At 38.5% G+C, this 20714-nt stretch overlaps 1 protein-coding gene across 3 annotated transcripts; it reads right to left on the bottom strand.

Moving 5' to 3' along the window:
* Window positions 1–2945: 2945 nt before the first annotated feature.
* On the bottom strand, window positions 2946–15063 carry LAMP3 (lysosomal associated membrane protein 3). 3 transcript variants are annotated; one of them, XM_053459237.1, is made up of 7 exons: window positions 14883–15062; window positions 9607–9806; window positions 9268–9471; window positions 8389–8508; window positions 7055–7109; window positions 5888–6055; window positions 4593–4847 (listed from the first exon to the last, which is right to left on the bottom strand). In XM_053459237.1, the coding sequence occupies exons 1-7, from the start codon at window positions 14923–14925 to the stop codon at window positions 4699–4701; spliced, it is 939 nt and encodes a 312-aa protein (XP_053315212.1). In that variant the 5' UTR covers window positions 14926–15062; the 3' UTR covers window positions 4593–4698. The 3 variants fall into 3 exon arrangements, with proteins under 3 accessions (XP_053315211.1, XP_053315212.1, XP_053315210.1); XM_053459236.1 differs by lacking the exon at window positions 4593–4847 and adding an exon at window positions 2946–3132 and having other exon boundaries at window positions 9268–9806; window positions 14883–15049; XM_053459235.1 differs by having other exon boundaries at window positions 9268–9806; window positions 14883–15063.
* Between the last annotated feature and the right edge of the window lie 5651 nt (window positions 15064–20714).

Genomic DNA, 20714 nt, shown 5'->3' with positions numbered 1-20714 from the left:
GAGGTTGCATTGTCCTTTACAGCCGTGACTTTCGTACAGTAGGGACAAATAAAGTTGTGAATGGTGTGGTTTGAGATTTATTTCCGGTCGCTAGACATACGGTACGAAGGCTCGCCCTGTTATGTATGATTTGGGGGGGCTGCGTGGCTTTTGCAGTGATTAGTCTTCTTCGCGATAAATGTAGAATTCTTGCTGTTTGTTTTGCAGAATTCCATTATATTCATTGCGTAAACCGTCTGTACGCAATTACTGCTGTCCTGGTATGTTGTGTATGAACACGAGGTGGCGCTCTAACACGTGAAATAAGACCGCATATGGGAATCAATAAGAGCCCAGGAGTCTATTATTTTTATTTATTTTATATAGCGCCATCATAATCCGCAGCGCTGTACAAAGGGTAAACAGGACATGACAAGTAGTGTGTAACACTATATTTATTTTATATAGCGCCATCATAATCCGCAGCGCTGTACAAAGGGTAAACAGGACATGACAAGTAGTGTGTAACAATTAGACTTATAGCAACAACAGTTGGTCGAGGGCCCTACTCAACAATGTACGAAAATGTCCCCAAACCATTACAAATATATTAACCCCTTCTTCACTGAGGTTGTTTTGTGTCCAAAAACCTGAGACTTTTTCAGCATTATTACCCTATGTTTTCTAAGTACGATTCTCCTTTTTAATTTTTTGTGCAGCCCCACAACTTATATATAGATTTCAAGGACAGATAGCACTTTCTTTTGATACCATTTTTAGCTGTATAGTCTTACCTGGGAGCTTTTGGGCTCTGGCTGCCTGGAGACCACCCTTGCGGGATGCGGTCAGGGCTACCCGCTGACATTGTGGATGGTCCCACTGACATCAGTGGATGTTCCCCGCTTGAGGGTGAAATGGGTGGGTTGTTTTGGGAGAACAAAAACTATTTTTTTTCTAAGATTTTACTATGAAAATGGTCCCCAAATCAGTTTAGTTGACCAAAAGTTATAGGTCACAAAATGAAGCATGGCTGTTCCCTTTTTCCAAACTTAAAATTTCTGTCCATGTATTAAAACTCATATCATATAAGGTGTGCTTAGGTTTGCGTATTGGTCTCACTTCTGTAACTTAGCAAACGGGCTAGAAGCAGCTTCCAGGTACGGAGGTCTTTGGTGAGTCGGCTGATAATTAGCATTGCAGGGAAGCTCTCGTTAATGATGTAGATAATTGGGAATTTTGCATTTCATGAACACTTAGAGGTCAGAGTCTCATAAGACTAACTCACAGCAAACAAGTGAGGGCACATGCATGCTCTGCAAATTCAGCTGACTCAAGTTCACGCGCATTCAATTTCAAAGGGAACAATAATATAATAATAATAATTACTGGACTCATGAGATTCACTGGCGCCCCATATCTTGCAGATCAGTGCATGTCTTTCAATGGGATCCCCACAATAAGTACCCATCTTTACTGAATAGTCTTGAATGCAAAGTTTCCTGCCTGTCTACTTGACTCTTAGTGAATAGACCTTTTTTAAAGAGGAACTGTCACCAGTAAAGCTTTTAGCATGACTAAAATAACTTCTTGAAACTACAGTTGGTTTGTGCTGTTTGTCAGTATAGTTGTTATTGAAGTCATTTAGCTTTAGAATTTCACCTCTTGGAAGCTATAATCAGTGGATGAAAGTGGCGCAGCCAGCATTATCTGATCAGGCATTAGTAATTAAACTCTCACATTTCTCAAAGGTCGTCTGAACCAGTCCACAACAATCAGCAACTTAACAATAGAGATGAGTTATTGGGGAGGAATAATTGTGCAGATCCTGAAGGCAAGAAGAGCCATTTCCTTACAGTATAAATAATTAGATGTGTTCAATATTTATATTGTTTATTAAACATAACCATTCGTTCTAAGTGGAATTTAGGAAAAGGTACGTATTCACATGTTCTTGTATATCTTTACATGACTCTGTAACTCCATGTGTATAAAGAGATGAATTGTTTAATGAAACAAGGACATTAATTCCATTTCAACAATGTTTATTAATATTAGCTAAAAAAAAAAAGAATGGAGACGAAAAACAAAATTTGCTTACATACTATGTAACGAAATATTAAAATCTCCAGAAAAATTCCACATGAAAACAGGAAGTGAAATTGTAAGCGATATAATTGTCTTGTGATCTTGTTCTGCTTCTAAAAGATGCAATCCTTTTAACCCAAGGACTTTCATATTGATTTAAACAAACAGGGATGAATTGGTTGGCATCAGCTGATTTTGATCGCAGTTTTTTTTTTCGCATATAAATTTTATTTTTTGTAAATCGTGCAGAGAAAGAAAAAAAAGGAAATGTAGAGTTCAATAAAACCAATGAGCCACATAAAGTAAAAAAAAAAAAGATTAAACACATATAACCAAGTCTTTTTTTTGTTGCTTCGATTACAGATGCGCAAGCAATGCTTTTTATTGTACATTTTTAATAGTATGGGTCATGACCAAAATATTATCCTTAAATCTGTTTAGAGCAAAATGTGGGAAGAGGGACAGGTGTTACCCCTGACTGATGTCACATCCCCTTCTGGAAGTGAAAGGACCCTACTGGAAGGCGCATGGGCATTGCAGCCAGGCAGCTTTAGTACCTGCTCCTCTTGCTCCATTGAGGGATCTTGGCTGTAGGAGTGAGGTCAGAGGTGTCACCTCAGGATGATGTCACATCTTTTTCCAGAAGCAGAATGAGGCACAAGAAGGCACATGGGGATTCCCGCCATGCTGCACACACATGCAGCTGCCCCTCTTGCCCCTGGAAGTTACAGCCCTGAATATGTCCAATGCACAATCTTAAAGCCCAAAAAGGGTTACTGCAAATCAACATTTTGTTTTTCTTTGTAATCTGAAGCTTTAATTTGTTCCCTGACCAACGGACATTAGCTGTGTGATTACACTACTTAATTATTAGTCTCTGCTTGTATTTTCATGGAAAATGTTCACTGTTTCACCTTACATCGACATCTTCACCTGGCTATATTCTCTGATATCCGGATTTCTTCTTATGGTAGATCAGATAGATAATAATTCCTATTATGACAAGGACCACTACGGTTAGACCCACAGCCACACCAATAATATTCCGATCATAGGAACACAACATCTCTGTAAAGAGAGAGCAAGTCGGGGTAAGTATCAGAGTATAAGCATAGTCACCAAATCCTCAGCATTACTTATATGATATTAAATGATAACCTAGATAACCTAGAAATCAGACACAAACAAATATCTTTATCGCCAAACAGAAGTAGCTCAGCCAGGATACACTAAAACTTGTGCCCTGGCATGGGTAATTCTCTTTAAAGCCACAATCTAAACATATATCATCCTGTAGTGCCCAGAAAGGGTTAATAGTGTGATGAAGGCGTGTTGTGTAAGGGTTAATATGTTGGGGTTTTTTTTGGCTATTCTCTGTATAAAGTATAGCAGGATCTTTAAATCAAGATGATGTCATGTGAAATGTTCTAGTTTCGCTGAACACCGTTAAATAAGTCCTTGAACCAGGAATGCTGAGAGTTTGAGAACCCAGTCTGGCAGGACAGGGAGTACAGCATGAGGATTCTGGGTTTTTTTTTTTAAAATAACCACAGGATTTCTATACAATAGTTAATGAGCACGATCACGTAGACTGATATTTACATAGAATCTCATGTATTACTAAAAGGTAAAGCAATGAGTCTCTGCCTGGTGTTAGCCCTGAGACCCATCTCGCTCTGTGAAGCAGCGTATAGCTTTGAGGGTTTCCCAGTGCAGAAAGGTACATGAGCATAATCTGCTTAATTCCTCTTTTATTGCTCATTATTATGCATGAATTTTGATTTGGTTAATAAAATGTATGCATAATTTCATCCATCCTCGAACCTGTTAACCCCTGCTTGTCCACGTTGGTGTGTAGAGTCGTGGGTTAAAACACACGCTGAATAAAATAGGCATCAAAATGGCAGAAATAATCGCTTTAATTTGCTGCTTGTACAGGTTTTTTCCACTAATCCCTAATAGTGTGTGTGTATAAAAAACAGATTTGAATTCCAGTCAAACAATAATTCACCTTCATTCACCAGCATTACAAAGACCATGGTGTGCAATTCATTGTTTATCAATAGTAAAATACAAAAACCTTATTCATTAAAAAGCCATGTTTTGTATGTGCAGCTCCTACAGACCAACTAAACAAAAAGCCAGTCCTAATTCAATATGTGTACGTAGTATGAAGGACTTTGGAGCACAACAATTCAATAAATGATGTCAGTAACCTGGATTTATGTTAAACTATTGTGTATGACGTCTCCTTCATTTGCTTTACCTGCACCAACTTAAATGAAATTGCCCATACAATAATGTTTTTCCAGTTAATATTTTTGCAACAAAAAGTATATCACATTTAAAACCAGTTGAGTAATGGCCACCCCTAACAAAATGATAGGGATCTGACACTCATAAATACAAAATGTAACATTCATTCAAAATAAACATTGTGGCAGTACTGTATTCCCAATCTCGATCTTTATAAAAAACATTGTTTCATGCTCATTTTAAAAAAAAAAGATTTTTTTTTTTATACTTGATACACGTTTCAAAGGTTGATAAGTAAGTCATAAAATGTAGCTTGTTCCTCTTTCAGTTGATGAAAAGGTCTAAAGGTGAAATATGGATGGATGTGTTAAGAAACTTCTAAAAGTCTGATATGCGCTGGTATCCTGAAATTCGTCTTCTTCTGGCAAGCAGGGCCACAAGTAGAATAATTAGAATCAATCCCACAATGGCCAGCGTCACACCCACCGGGATTAACTTTTGGTTTATGTCTGGGTAGCATTCCTTTTCTGCAAACAAAGCCACAGCAGAAATTTGCTAATGAAATGAAGTCGTGTAGGTGGGTGCGGAGGATCAATGCTGCTCCTCAACTTTAATTTTTCAAAAGAATATTTATTTAGTATTTTTTCCGTATGGTGGTTTACATTAATAAAACCAGGACTGCCCACAGGGTTTGCAGGGTCTGGGGCAAAGAGAATTAGCAGGATTCCTTTCTCCTTAGAAAGGCTAAAGCGGGGCCCCTGCCTTTTCTCAGTCTCTGCGGGGACCTCATAAGTGCAGTTGATAAGGTTGGAGCAAAATTTGCCCCTGTCCAAGACCAACCCAGTATAAAACCAGCCAAGAACAGGTTCCTACTGACAACATTTCACTACAATTAGGGGTCTCAAGCTATACATTAACTTTTAGGCATTTAGCTGCCTTGTTCTGTTGCACTTGTTATAGCAAATAAGAGTTTCCATCCTATTTTTTCCCTGTCCACTTTAAATACACTGCACGGATATTTGATGTGCATGTATAGATATCTATACATAGACAAAGTTACTCCATCTGCTTTCCTTTCACTCTTACCCTGAATCAACCAACTTGGTAAAGGCAACCCCAAGATAAATATATGATAGCTTCAAAGCATTGTGTTTCACACAAAAGTTTGTGTATTTCTGTACTTTTTACCGAATTATTCTGCTGTACCAGGTATAGTTATTTCCAGTAGTTTGGGGCTGTGTTTTGTAAATGGGATTCTAAAGTGTTCAGGGGACACACAAGCGACAAGTGACAGAGGTTAAATAAAACCTGAGTTTTGAGTCTCTTCATTTCATCCTCTATGATAAGTCAAAAAACCTGGCCACTGGTTGAGTAAGAGATTAAAAAAACTGTTCCAGAATCCTGCTTTGGACAACTATATGTGGGAATCACCACCACACAAACATCTTGCACTGCCATTGAATTCAAACACAGATGCATTGTGGGTGATAGAACAAGCATCACAGAAATAGCTAGATTATTGCATGATAACAATAGGATGGGTGTTACGTAGCAATGAAAAGCTTACCTTTACCAAACATTCCATTTTTAATATCAAAAGCTTGGAGTTTCACATGAGTCATCACTAGTGTCACAGAGCTGTCCACTTTTACGTGTGGCGTGTTCTTGCACTTAACAGAGTACCCTTTGTCTGTGTATAAAAGTTTCTTATTGGTTGCATTAACGTTCCAGGACTCTGAAAGAACAAGAAATTTCAGCAGTGAATGCTAGGGACAGATGGTACAACCCCAACAATGGCCTGAAACATCCTCGTAGAGTGATGAAGATCTTTCATGTTTATACGAGGAACACCAAACCCTTAAAGAGTGAACATGAAACACTTTCACACACTCTGATGTAATTATAACCCTTCCATGCATTGATCAAATGATAAAAAAATAAAAAAAATAATTCCTACTAGTGCATGTAAAAAACGCAAACTAGTAGTAGTAAGTGTGTATGTATATATGGATGCCAATATGTCCCCTCAGTAAAAGCACTTTTCAGTTGTTTCCATATTATTTCAATCTCAAAATGATAACAGATGTGCGTTATAGTTGTACATAAACAAATAAAAAAATATAATAAAGCACTAGTGCAGTATTCAGGGTCCGCTCTGCCTGTCACAGAGGAGACACATGCTGATATGACTATATTATCTTTTGTCAACGAACCTACAAATCAGGGTGTAGTGAATAAAGTCTTCACAGTCTTTCTACATATTCATTAACCCGTTATAGACACATAAGAACAGTCAGATGATTAAGGAACAATCTTTCTGTGTGTGAACAGATGTACTGACATCTGACATATATCCATTTTTCTTTAACATGACAGCTATTACTCTGTTTTTCAGACTGAAAGCTGCTTGGGAATCCCTAACAGTTGTTTTCTTGGGGGTTATAAGAATGTTTCCGGATTTCAAATGTTTTGCTGAACAATGCAGATGCTGAAATGCACAGTATGACTAATTTCCACATTAAGTAAACCAAAAGCTTGAGCAAGTCAGTCAGAGATAAATCATGATGTAGAAATCCTTATACAAACACGCAAGTCCTCATTCCTTCTAGACACATTAACCTTTTGCCTGAAATCATATCAGATATTACAAGAGAGGGGTAGACGAGAGAGAAAGAGTTTTTGAGGATAATGTAAAATGAACATGGATATGTATTTTGAATTTTTTTTATCTTACCTGAAGAAAGTTTCAAAAACACCATTACATCTTCAATGTAGTAGCCACTTTTATCCTGAAGGGAACATGAAGAAATGCAGTGAATGAATTCTTCATTTCAGTCTTCTTTTGTAATTAGATGTTAGAAAACCTTCCTAGTTAAGTGAATAATTAAAACGCCCCCTTGGCTACCTGGATTAGGATTCTAATGACCAGTGACCAAGATCTAAGTGGTGACTGCGGATCAAAGAGCTAGATTACACTAGATGTCATATGAGACGGGAAAATGCAAACCAAACTGACCTTGATCACCATCTTCCAGTTATTTACAAAAAAAGTGTGTGATTTACCACATTCCAAAGGAATTATTAATCAGACACTTTTTGGTGCAGGGTGGTAAAATATACCATGCTTTAGAACATCATTGATCTAAGATAATAATTACCATTGCACCCTTTTATACTTGTATCATTTGTACACTTTTCTATATAAATGTATTCCAACCACCAAGTTCACATAAAGGTTCCTGCATATAGGCCAATGCCAGAGGTGGGCTGAGTTACAAAAAAAGAGCAAAAAGAGAAAAAAAAAAAAAAAAAACACCAAAGTGGGGCTGTTCCCAAATAGATGTGGTGGGTGCTAGCGCTGGTAATAGATGGGACTTTACATTAATTAAATATAAAATGCAGTTTAATCTTAATTTAAAATATACAGTATACAATACATCAAATACAGATTTATTGGTTTTCAATAAAAGTTTCTCCAGCATTAATATGTGATTCTGATTCAAGGTAACCTGACGCGTTTCGCCAAATGGCTTCCTCAGACATATATTAAGAACAAATAGGATAGAACTGTTATTTCTTCATATACCTCTAAGGAAGATGTTTGGCGTCAGGTTTCCTTTTATAAGAAGTCACACATTTATGCTAAAGAACCTTTTTATGAAAAGCTATCTGTATTTAATTCACTGTATACTTCATATTATTTAAATAAGATTAAAATGGGTTTTTTTTATATTAATTAATGTAAAGCCCTACCCATTTCTAGCGCTAGCACCCACCACATCTACCACATAAGTTCATAAGTTCATATAGGTGCTGTGTGAGTACAGATCAGAGAGAGAGCTCAAATGTTGGGCCTTCAAAGCTGTGTTAATGACATCAGCCATTAGTGACTTTTGTGATTTCCAGGCGTGCAAAACACTTTTATTATGTTTGGCTTATATTTAGGCAAAGCTGGCACATTGTGTTTATTTAATACATAGGATTAAACATCTCTAAAGTGATTTGATACTCTTATACGAGAATTTTGCCTATTTGCTATAGTAATTTACTCTACAGAAACACCTTTACCTGAACAAAACCGAAATTTATAAAACCCTCTGGGAATGACAACTTGAGATTTGCTTTATTATCGCCACACGATCCTGATGCACTCGTATGCTCTGGAGCAATATTAAAATATCCAAGAGTCTGTGATATGGAAGAAATACAAGGAAAATATAAGTTCAAACATTCAAAATACCTTGAAAATCCCCAAAAAAGCAGTGTGGGATATGTGTGTCATATGATAAATCTGGAAAGCTTTAAACCCTTCCGGATGTTATAGGGCACACGTTCTGTTGAAACTGTCTTAGAGGAGACAGGAATTATATTTTAAACTAGTTCTACGTAGGCTGCAGTAGATAATTGAAGAAATAAATTAAATTTCAGTGTCTGGGTGTGAAATATCCCCATGCTTGGCGATTTTTTTTCTGGTTTGTTTACTGTACCCTCTCCAGGTGACATTATACAAAGATCCATATTAAATGGAACATCCTTAGTATGGTGTGACACACATTGATGGGAAGTTAGCATGGTGATTGATTTCAATGCTAGGAATTAGAAATAGTTGAAAGTGCTGGTATATTTCCAAAAATACTTTGGTTTCATGTCCAAAAATAGTTATTTCCAGTGCTCTGGGAATTGGCAAAAAGCAGCCTGTACTTTAGAAGTTACAGACTGCTTTCTTTGGACAACCTGCACTGTGTGTGTGCATACATACAATGTCAGTTACTGTGAATGATGCTACTTTCAGCAACCAATTTGTGGCCATGAGCATCTCTTGTCTCAGCTAATAGGCTGAGGTGATCACAAAAGGATCACCTTAATGTCATTTAATGATCCCTTTTCATTTTAATGTAAGAACAATCAAGCACTTCAAAATGATGTTGGATCAGGAAGTTATCTTACCTTTGTAGAATTATACAGCTCCAACTCAAGACCGATGATTGCCAATATGCAGGTGACCTTATCATTCTTTACGGTGTAGTTGCCAGTTGTTGGGGGTGAGGGCTTTGGTGCTAAAGTTGGGACAGGAGATGTTGTATAGGAGGCTGTAGTATGTTTAGTGGTTGCATGAGTTGTGGTGTTTGGTGTTATGGTAGTATGGTTAGTTACTGCATGAGTTGTGGTGTTTGGTGTTATGGTAGTATGGTTAGTTACTGCATGAGTTGTGGTGTTTGGTGTTATGGTAGTATGGTTAGTTACTGCATGAGTTGTGGTGTTTGGTGTTATGGTAGTATGGTTGGTAACTGCATGAGATGTGGTATTTGGTGCCATTGTGGTACTGTTAGTTACGACATGTGTTGTGTTTGGAGCAGCAGTCGTATGGGTAGATAATGCATGTGATGTAGGCTGGCCACTTGTGGTATGGGTAATTACAGTGTGACTTGTAGTCTTTAGCACTGAGTAGGGTCTGTCAGCTGCTTCAACCATTTCAAAGGTAAAAACTACAAAATAAAAGTTTTTTTGGTGGTTACAGAACTAAAGAGTTTAAAATGCAAAAGAACAATGAAACAAAGCAGTTCAAGTCATTGAAAGCAACAAAAGTAATTTGTGAAAAAAATACCACAGACAAAATAAATCCAGGGCAAGAATTATTATATTACCTGTAGCATATTTATTTCTGCCTTATCCTAAACCTAATCCTTACTGCTCCTCTTTTTAAGTATCTGTGGCGCTTGACAGAAGGAAACTATGGAGGACTGTATGAAAATTAGTGATCTCCTTTGTAACTGGCCCATTAAGCAGTGTCGCTACAGGGATCCTGATCGCCCGAAAGGGTTCCCTGTTAAGTGGAAGGGGCTGCTGCCCCCTGAGACCTGTCTCCCTAGACCTGGTCAACCTATGTCAGAATATGTCACTGCAAATTAAAAGCTTACTTGGTATTCTGGTTAAGGGGAGGGCTGGCATCTTCTGTCCAGGGGGGCATGGGAAACAAGTGGGCCACTGTCTGCCTGCTCATACCATCACCTCCCCTAACCCCATGCCAACCAACAGCCAAACACATGTGCACACACTCACCCACCACTGTGGCTATGTCTCGCACATATATTGATGGCTGCTGTTCTTCTACAGGAACATAATATGTAGCATAATAATTTTAGTTGCATTTCAGAGGCTCCAAAAATAATTTCCCTTCAAGTACCTTCATTTGTGTTTGTACACTAAAATAGCATTGAGTCACTGCCCTATATACAAAGCTATTTGTGAAAGTAATCAAAAGAACCATGGATTTTATCACATTAGTATACAATCTAGTATGACCAAAAGTATGTGGACACCCCTCTTAATTATTGAGTTTATGTTTTTCAGCCACAGCCATTGCTAAGAAGCGTAACAAGTCAAGCAAATAAGCAGGGATCTCCATAGACAGTAGAATGGGTCCATGCGGAAGAGTTCAGTGACTTTACACGTGGCATAAGACATTTGCCACAAGTCACAATCTCTACCCTGCTAGATCTGATAGATGAATCTGGGTTTGGCGGATGCCAGGAGAACGCTCATTACCAGAAAATGTAGTGGATAAGGGATAATGGTATGGGGTAATGTTAGAGTTTCAGTATACCAAGACATTTTGGACAATGCTATGCTTCCAGCTTTGTGGGAACAGTTTGGGAAGGCCCTTTTCTATTCCAACATGACTTCCCCCAATGTACAAAGCAAGGTCCGTAAAGACATGGTTGGATGAGTTTGGTGTTGAAGAACTTGACTGGCCGCATGTAGCCCTGACCTCAACCCCATTGAACACCTTTGGGATGAACTGGAAAGGAGATTGTGAGACAAGCCTTCTCATCCAACATCTGACCTGACCACACAAATACTCTACTGGATGAATGGGCAAAAATTCCCACAGAAAAACTCCAAAATGTTGTGGAAAGACTTCCCAGAAGAGGGGAAGCTGCTACAGCTGCAGGGTATTAACTCCATGTCAATACCCATGATTTTGGAATGGGATGTCCTGCAAGCTCATAACGGTGTGATGGTCAAGTGTCCACATACTTTTGGTCATATAGTGTATTTATAACAGAGAATTCTTTGAGCTGGCAGAACTGAGGTTTTGAAGAATGTATTCATTGCTCGGTGCTGTTTGTGTTCTTCGTATATTACTTTCTTCTCTTAACTGCTTGCCTGTATTGGACAAGGCTGTGGGTAAACATGTTGGAGAAATATATTCCCAGAGGGATTTCAAACAGTGTTCTTGAGACTCTTGCCAGAGCTTTTTGATTTCTCTAATGTTTAATAAGACAATTAACAAAACACTATGTGAAGCTGCATTTTAAGTGCATTAATGCATTCCAGCCTTGGAGTCTGAGTTAAACAAATACACTTCAATGCTCTCAAGTCTTGGATCCACGTATATTCATTGGATAAACACTGAACAAAAAGGTGGGCAAATATAAGGTCCTTGAACTGTTGAGAAATCATAAGTCCATAAAAAAGCAGTTTCAACCTCATATTGCTGGTGTGCCTTTTTTGGATACTCAAAGTAAATATGTTAATTGTCGGTTCTGGGTAAACTATTATTTAAGTAACTGTAGTCTATTGTTGAGCTGCACATTTCTCATTAAATTTTGTATCAAGACTTTTCATCAACACTGTTCTAGGAATGAGGAAGTAAAAATACGATATCCAAGGTCACGGATATTCTTATATTAAATAAACATTTGGAAATGTTACACATCAACAATATTAGATCTTGTGATTTGGTGTTGTTGACAAAGATATGAAGTGAGCTGCATATTGTTGGTGCCATTATATATTGTTTGAGGGAAATGGTCTTTTTAATGCTAAATAATCATATCTGCACACATTGCTAAAGGTCTCTGCTTTGGGACATACTTCAAACCAAATTTTGAAAGACAACCATTTGGATCTTTACCTTACAAATGAGTATCAAAGGAACAAACTATTTTATATATATATATATATATATATATATATGATGGAGCTATATAATCAAATAATAATAATATGCACTACTAGAATAAATTACCCACCAGGGGCAGTTAAAACATTCTCTACAAAAATGCCAATGCCAAGTCATCAGTACCTGTAGCATGTTTAATGAAAGGATCCAAATCCTATTGACACCTTCCTTTAACCTACACAAACAAGTCAAATCTCTCTGTGTTTCAAATCAGCGTGGAACTGCACCCGGAAACATTGGTATATTGCTTGGTTTGCTTTTTGCATAATGTAGTCAATTCTACATTATTTCTTTTTTTGTGAACAAAAATGTATGCTTTCATAAACAGTGCAATGGTTAGTACTTTCAGAATGCGGTTGTTTAGTGTCCTCATCTTTTACTATTTTTTCTCTATAATGGCCCAGACACAGGACAGTATTGGCTGATGGAATATATACCCTTTCTGTTACATTTCTAGCACGGGCTTGCAGAACAGCAGACATTTCTCTCTTCTATGTCCTCCAACACATGTTTTGTCTCATCCCCTGGGATATTTTGCTCCTTTGTTCCCTGTAGTAAAAATTTGAATCCTCCTCCTCACTCAGTTAAGGGAGAAAATGTGATTCATCCATGGTTCCTGCTGTGGATGAAATCAAAGACCTCTAGAGTCTATCTTCACTGGCGCAGATCTCTAGTCCTGGACTACCTAGTGGTCATGTCTCGTGTCGGCGCACGCGTTGTTGACATGAGTGCATGATGGAATTATAATAATGATGCTATACAGATGGCACGCTGACATGATACCCCCATATAATGTAGTCATAAGTCTCTATACAGTATGTATGATTCCATGATCCGCAATAAAAAAGCTTTGTCACTAGCTTAACCAGCACAATTTACAACAAACATGTAGTAGTTAAGAGCAAAGGTTACCCCATATCAAAAAGTGCCTGTGACATGCCCATGTGCACCACCTGCAGAAGACGTTCTGTATACAATGGTTCCTGAAAATACATTTGGGTGTTTGGTTCCTCATAAAGGTTTCATTTCCCTATATGCTCCACTAAAAACAGACATTAATTCACCACCAGTTTGACATGTTCTGCTTTGAAATATATAAAGTATGTATCTTTCATAGCATTGCTGATTCAATGAACTATAAGGAACCATAGAACTTTGGTAAAAAGGAAAATGAATAACAGCTTTCAATAACAAGAATTATTAACGCCTCTCAATCTAACTTCTTCAGATCTCACAACAAAGTGAAATCATATAAAGTAGAATTTGGTGAAAATGAGTTTGCTTTGCTACCAATCAACACAGTGCAGGTACAAGTATTCTCTGCTGAACACTATAATGTTCTTAATAACTGCAACAATTACTTTGAGAAAATCATACACGGGTTAACAGTGTTATTACTTTATATACAAATATAAAAATGAATCATTAATGATCGGTCAGCAAACAGGTTTACTAATAGGGGAGAAGTCCAGGATGCCAAAAGACGGATAGATGTCCCCGCTGCTGCAAGAAAGTCAGGACATACCTGTACGTCTTACAGGGCTTCTAAGCAGAGCTTTTTAGCACGTACGTGTATGTCCATAGGGACTGAAGGGGTTAACTATATGTTACACAGGGCCGGCCTAGTGCTTCCTGTATCAGAAGCTCACAGGATTGGCCCTTCATAATAAATAGTGATGTCAAGAAGTTCAAACCTCAACTTTCCTGCAAACTTTCCTGACAACTACTTGTGTTATAGTAACCTCCTCCACTAATACTGCATAAAATGTTTAGTGGTGCATTGTATAAATACATCTTTGCAGGCTCAAGAGGAATGAAAAGCAATTGATGTATTGGCCAAGTATAGTTTAATACAATATAAAGCAGATCTGTTACTTTTCCCCCAGATACCCTAGTTTGCATTTTGGTACACTAGATAAACATATGTAATGTTTATATGTATGCCAATGTCAAAGGGGGAACTCTTTGGGGTATATTCCACTAAAATGAAAGCTTGTTTGAATTTTGACATTTTAATCCATCTCATAGAAACCGTTCACCCCAACTATTCTGCCAGTTTATCCTGATTTAAGACTCAACCTTTAAGTGCTTAGTCTTGTCTAAGATCCAAGAAAAATCTGTATATGTAAAAAACATTTTATAGCTAACTGATTTTATCTTGAAGTGGTAGCAGAGGTAATATTCCAGAAAAGTGTAACTTAAGTGAACTAAGTGTAAAAACAAATCATACCTAATAAATAATTCAGACATTTAGAAATCAAGACATATGTATACAAAACGTGTTTAAATGACCCATTATGTTACAGATGCAGCAAAGTGCATTGATCTTAAGTTACAGTATTTCACTGAAAGCACTACCTGGCATAGAAAGGGTTAAAGTTTGTTTTTTAAAATACTCTGGACTGGTAGGATAATATATAATATAGCACAGAGCATATTAACATGTGCAATAACCTGACACTCAAAAAGGAAAGGGTTAAACTCCATAAACTACTGCTTAGAGTTGTACAGAAGGATTGTGTTACAATAGTCTTCAGGGGCAATTGTGTGACAGAGATGGAATATAACTGTAAAGTATTATGCATTCTATACTCACCAGAATACAGCAGAACAGCTCCTATAAGTGCCAACCGACCCATGATTCTATGTCTGCAGCTAGATGCACAGGAGGGAAGTCTGCCTTTCAACTAAAGGGAAAAACAGAAACAGAAGACTAAATGGGTTTTGAATCAAGTACACGCTCCAACTGTATCACGTGATTTCAAGGAAATGCTGTTTCACTTACTGCACATGCAATCATACCCACTAGAATCAGGGAAGCAGAAACCTCTGCATTCTGTGCTCCCCTCCCTCCCTCTCTGTGCAGCACACATGGGCTTCTCTGCCTCTAGATCAGTAACAGATGCATTGCTGATGTGTTGCTAAGGGGCAGAACCCCCAAGTGTCCAGCATTTGGAGAACAGGGTTATAGGGGGGATATTATCATATTAGAGTTAGTGTATTTTTATAGCAAACTTCCCAGCTGGCCCTTTTTTCCTAGGGATAGTGCTTATTTGGAACCAAATCTGATAAGTTTATCAAAGTAACTATAATAATAATATGTATATAAACAGCACAATATTTATTTTTATAATTGTTCTTCTAAATTTCATAAGTAAAGGGACACTCCTGCTGCGATATGCACTTTAATGGCAATACTAGCTGTGTGATCCCTGTGTGTGAGAGGAGTCTGCAGAATCTCTCCATGTGTATTTTCTCCACCACTAGCTTTTTCCTGTGCAGGAGATTAGATTTACCCTAACACTGGCTTGGAAAACCCTTCAGGCAGGGGGCTTTTCAGGCCCTAGGCACATGGGTGGAAAACGCTCCAATTAATATCAGTGGGAGCACTTTCCTGCCACTGATTGGCTGCTTCAATTGGCCAATCAGTGGCAAGTATTGTTCAACCACAGAGGAGGAGGTCAACTGTTGGACTGCAGCTTCTACCTCAGGTGAGTGTTTTATTATTTTGTTTCTGTTTTTGAGTACTTTAATCTGCATTCTTTTGTGGAGCTGTCGGTGGCAGCAAGCTGTACATTTTATTCCATAAATTCCTATGAGGAAATGTTATTTAGACATTACAGAATTTATAAACACATGTATAAGCACAACCTCACACAGATAATACACGTCTTCCACGTCAATATATACACAGAGACAATCCTATACACATCCTGTACATGCACACTACTACACACATATACACTCTGGACATACCAACATCATATCTGACAATGACCAATTTGAGGATACACTCTCATTTACACGCGTGGTCTACTCAGCTGGTGATTTTTGCAATGGCTGGGCTGGGGATGACACTTGACAATTGCTGATCTAGACATTCATGGGTCTTTTCTGCAAGGAAACCCTTACCACTTCCCCAGTGCCCATTGAAAGAGCTTCCTTAATAAATCTTTGTTCCTGGATGGTTATACATAGAAGATTGGGTAAAACCATTACTATACAGAGAATTCAATGTATAGCTACCGGTATTAATTATTTCTCAACTACTTAGGATTGCAGTGTACCCCGATGCTCATTCCACCGACAATCTGGGGCATATCTGGGGGGCAGAGTAGCAAGCCGTGGACCAGATGTGCATAACTGGGGGCAGGTTGGCAAACAAAAGGAAATAAAAACGAAAAATACATTTTTGTCATAGTTTTTATTAAATATGAAAAAATAGTTTACATGCGAATTAATATTTACTAGTAAAAACATTTCCTATAGGGTAGTTTTATATTCAGGCTTTTTCTTTTTTTCGGAATTAAGATTAAGATTTTGGGGGATCGTCTTATAATCGAGTAAATACGGTACTTGTTATGCCCTGTGTGCACATTGTTCAGCACTGTGGAATATGATGGCACTATACAACTATATAAAATAATAATAATTATAGCGGACACATATTATCTGCTAACGATGCATACGTTGATTGATATCATATTAATATCATACACTGCCATCTACTGACCATTTTTTTCAGTTTTGCTACAATTGAATTAGATAGTTGGCAACACATTGGTGCTAATTATCCTGAAATGGGACTGTAACGTTTCACCATGCGCTGGCTGGACTTGTTTATACTTTGCGTTATTCATTTCATGTTTCCAGCCACTAGTGGCCGCCCTTGCCACTCAGAACCACTCTGACTCATTATCAGGTCCAGCTGCAGTTGATTCCATGATCAAGACAGCCTTCATAAACCTGCCCAGCCCTGCAGTCTGGGCCTTGACATTAATGTTTGAGGACCACATGCTTTGCTTCCTGATTTGTTCCTGCTTTGCTTCCTGATTTGTTCCTGCTTTGCTTCCTGATTTGTTCCTGCTTTGCTTCCTGATTTATTGCGGCCAGCGCCCCACTAAGTGGGCTTCCTGCCGTGTGCCCCGCAAGTGGGCTTCCTGCCGTGTGCCCCGCAAGTGGGCTTCCTGCCGTGTGCCCCGCAAGTGGGCTTCCTGTCGAGTGACTTTCTTTGTAAATATTGTTGTACCACCATATACAATACAACTCTTAATCCTGATCTTCTGTCTGTGGTTTATTCCTGCGCCTGTCTGTAACAACCCCCAGGCCATCATGCATCGTGGGGTACAGACAGAGCCCCTCGTATCCCCTGCACCTGGGCTCCTAATAGACCTGCTCCCCCGGTTCGTGACAAGGACATTCAAATCAAACATTTGATTATTTGAAATTATTTTGTCAGCATTTTTTTATCGGTGCTATCTTTAAACTACAATAAGCGGAGGTAGTATCTAGAACTCTGGATAGCATACATCCCAACAGTTCCAGTGGCCAAAGATGGATCCTTTTTTTAAGATGTGTGATTAGAGGCATTGCTTGGGCTGGGCTTTGCCAAGGCGTTTTGTGACTCTGTAGCCTATTGATGGTTTCTTTGTAATGAATGATAATTTTGAATACTGTATTGAGATACATTTATACTAGGGTGACCACACGTCGCGGCCTCAGTCTGGGACAATGCAGTCTTTTTTTAGGGGGGCGCGGAGGAGAGAGAGGTGCACTGAGTAGTTTTTGCTCATGAAGTTTTCAGCAACCGATCGGCGCCCCTCCGTCTCCTCCGCGAGGCATCTAGCTCGGTTGCGGTGCCGGCATGTCATGCTGAGCGCCGGAATTTGACGTCATATCCTGGCGCTCAGCAGTGAAGCACCCCGCACTGCGGCAGAGCAGGGAGACAGAGGCCTCGCGCTCCCACCGCGGGACTTCTGGAAGGTAAGTGAACTACAAAGGGGGGAAAGGGTAGATCAAAGGGATGGTGGGAGAGGGGGTTGATAATAAGAAGGGAGGGAGAAGGGGGTAGATAGTGAGAAGAGAGGGAGTGGATTATCTGGGTGCTGGTCAGGTTCTATGTGGGCAGTGTGGACACCAGGGCTGGCTTTGGGGTGTACAACCTGTGATCTATGCCTGTAATTTAGAGTTTTTTATCTTTACCTTTATTGCTGAGTTCTGCAGTGCTGTTTCCATGTGTTTTTTGATCTATACCATCAGTGCTGGGTTTACATGTGATTTCCAGTTGATCTATACCTGCAATGCTGGGCTTGTGTGTTCTGTTGATCTATACCTGCAATGTTTCCATACATTATTATTGTATACCTGCATATACAGCATGTGTTTGTCTGATTATATGCCTTCAGTGCTTTGTTCACATGTGAATTTCAATTGATCTATACATGCAAAGCTGGGTTTGTGTGTTAATGTGTTGACCTGCTACGTGATATTTCCATACAGCCCATAAATGTATTTCTCATCACAGTGTTTTTATTTTTGCTTTATCAATCAAGACCAAAGTACTTTAGAAACTACAGTATAGTATATAAAAATATAGAAACTTCATTTTTTTTAATTGAATCACTTTAGAACTCTATTCTGCATCTTACTGAAATATTTTAATTATTTCTGGTGACTTATACAGTTTAGGTAACAGACATTGAAAAACATGATAGGGAAACACATTTTGCTTCCTGCTAAGACTGAGGGTGTGATCAGTGTGACTCAAAATGTGTCAGATGAAGGCAGTTCTTTCCATTGGAGGCGTAGATCATGCTTTTCCCCTAAATCGGACCACGTGAAGGCAGCTGCTAGCCTTCGAACCCACTGCCAGCTACTGATCCAACCAACCATATTGTTCCACCACAGTATATAAAACTTTTATTATAAGTACACTTGTGTACCATGGGCATGAGCCACCCTTTACAATATGCAATAAAATACCTCTGATCTATATGGAATCCTTCATATTTGCAGACAAGCTTCACAATATCTTATTAGACTCACTATATATACAGCCTGTGTTTGCAGTCACAAAGTTTTCTGTGTCCACTAGATGGCGCTTATGAGCATAATTGTCAATGTATTTTATTCCCATAATGCATTGTTACAAGTCACTTACATAAAGGATTGAATGGTCTTGTCATTAGCAGTCATAAAGTTATCTCTGAGAATCATAAGCCATCTGATTAAGAAAATTCAAGATACAAACCCCTCTCTTAGTTCACAAGCAGGCAAAAGTGGTATGTAGGTGTATTTCTGTCTAATTATGAGTTTCCAGTCCTGTGTTTTTTGACGTAATTGACTGTATGTCTGATGATTTGTCTTTCATATTTATCTTTATTTAGTTCTACGATGTTGATGTAAATGTCTTAGTTGGAACCTGATATGTACATTAAACATCTGTGACATAAGAACCTCAGCCTTCTCATTGTGACTAAGGGCGGCATACAGCCTTTAGACTAGAGTTCATACAAAGAACATTTGCATTTAATTCATATAATCAACGTAAGGTGATTTTTTTTTTTTTTTTTTCCCTCTTGGTATTATTTTACCAAGGATATTTATGTCAGCCAGGAAGTACATGTATCAAATGTATAGCAGCTATAATTTTGGCATGTAAAGACAATAGGGTTAATTGACTAAATGTAATCATGGTTGGAAATTGGCAGATCTACTAAATACTCCCGACTATATGTACAAAGCGAAAAGACGTGCCATGCGCTATAAAAACGGCAAAACCACTTAATTACCAATGAGATGTAAGGAAGGATACACAAATGGTGGCCAAGTTCTGTAGCAGCTCTATAATAGCTTCTAAGTGGCCAAATAAAGAGTTAGCAGAGTTTCCAGAATAAGCCAACTGCTGTATTCGACCTGCAGTATCTTTCTTTATATCTTTTCGGTTAAGTGGTTTTGTCGTTGTCACGCTGCATGTTGTGGTTAAACGCCCCAGCTGTTTTTTTTTTTTGCGTGACGGCATCTATGTTAGTCAAGTCTACTGGAGGTTAGATAAAAATGTTGATGGTCTTAAATTTAGTCCTCGTAGCTTTAAGGGCAGGGTTTTCAATGGTTTGAATGTAGTATCTTCTGTGCATTGGTACCATTAAATCCACGGTAGTTCGCCGTCTCCTCAGGTCATTGAATTGCTTACCTGTGTGTTTTTACGACCTCTGCAGCAAATTTCATGATTTCCATAAAGTAGTTCCGTTTTTGACTTGGCCAGCCATTTTAAAGTTCGTTAAGCTTCATCCTAACTCCAAGCAGTTATCTCTATTGTTTCACTTCCCCTTTAACCGCCGACTAGATTGTAAGCTCTCTTCTCTTTTGTACCAGTTTGTTATTGTATGCGATTTTAAAATATTCTACTGACTCTGCTGCAAAAGCGCTATGGAATCTGCTGGTGCTATGTAAATAAATGTAATGTAATGTGATGTTTCATCCATTGAGAACAGTTTTAGTGAGTTGGACAGGCTAACAATGCATTTTGCAGGGTTTCTTATAGGAGAAGCTCACTGGGATTAGCCCTTTATATTGAGAAGCAAAGATGGCAATTTTGAACCATGACTCTCCTGCGAGAATAAACCTCATGGAGTCTAGGCTTAGACAT

The sequence above is a fragment of the Spea bombifrons genome, chromosome 3 (assembly GCF_027358695.1).
Source record: "Spea bombifrons isolate aSpeBom1 chromosome 3, aSpeBom1.2.pri, whole genome shotgun sequence".
Classification (NCBI taxonomy): Eukaryota; Metazoa; Chordata; class Amphibia; order Anura; family Pelobatidae; genus Spea; species Spea bombifrons.
This window is presented reverse-complemented; position numbering and strand designations above follow the sequence as displayed.

Bases quoted from the DNA above. Each gene is read 5' to 3' on its own strand.
- LAMP3 (XM_053459235.1), bottom strand. From the start codon at position 14,925: ATGGGTCGGTTGGCACTTATAGGAGCTGTTCTGCTGTATTCTG. The intron at 9,807-14,882 runs GTGAGTATAGAA...TTTATTTTGTAG, and splicing joins AGCTGTTCTGCTGTATTCTG to TTTTTACCTTTGAAATGGTT. The intron at 6,056-7,054 runs GTAAGATAAAAA...TTGTTCTTTCAG, and splicing joins GTTTTTGAAACTTTCTTCAG to AGTCCTGGAACGTTAATGCA.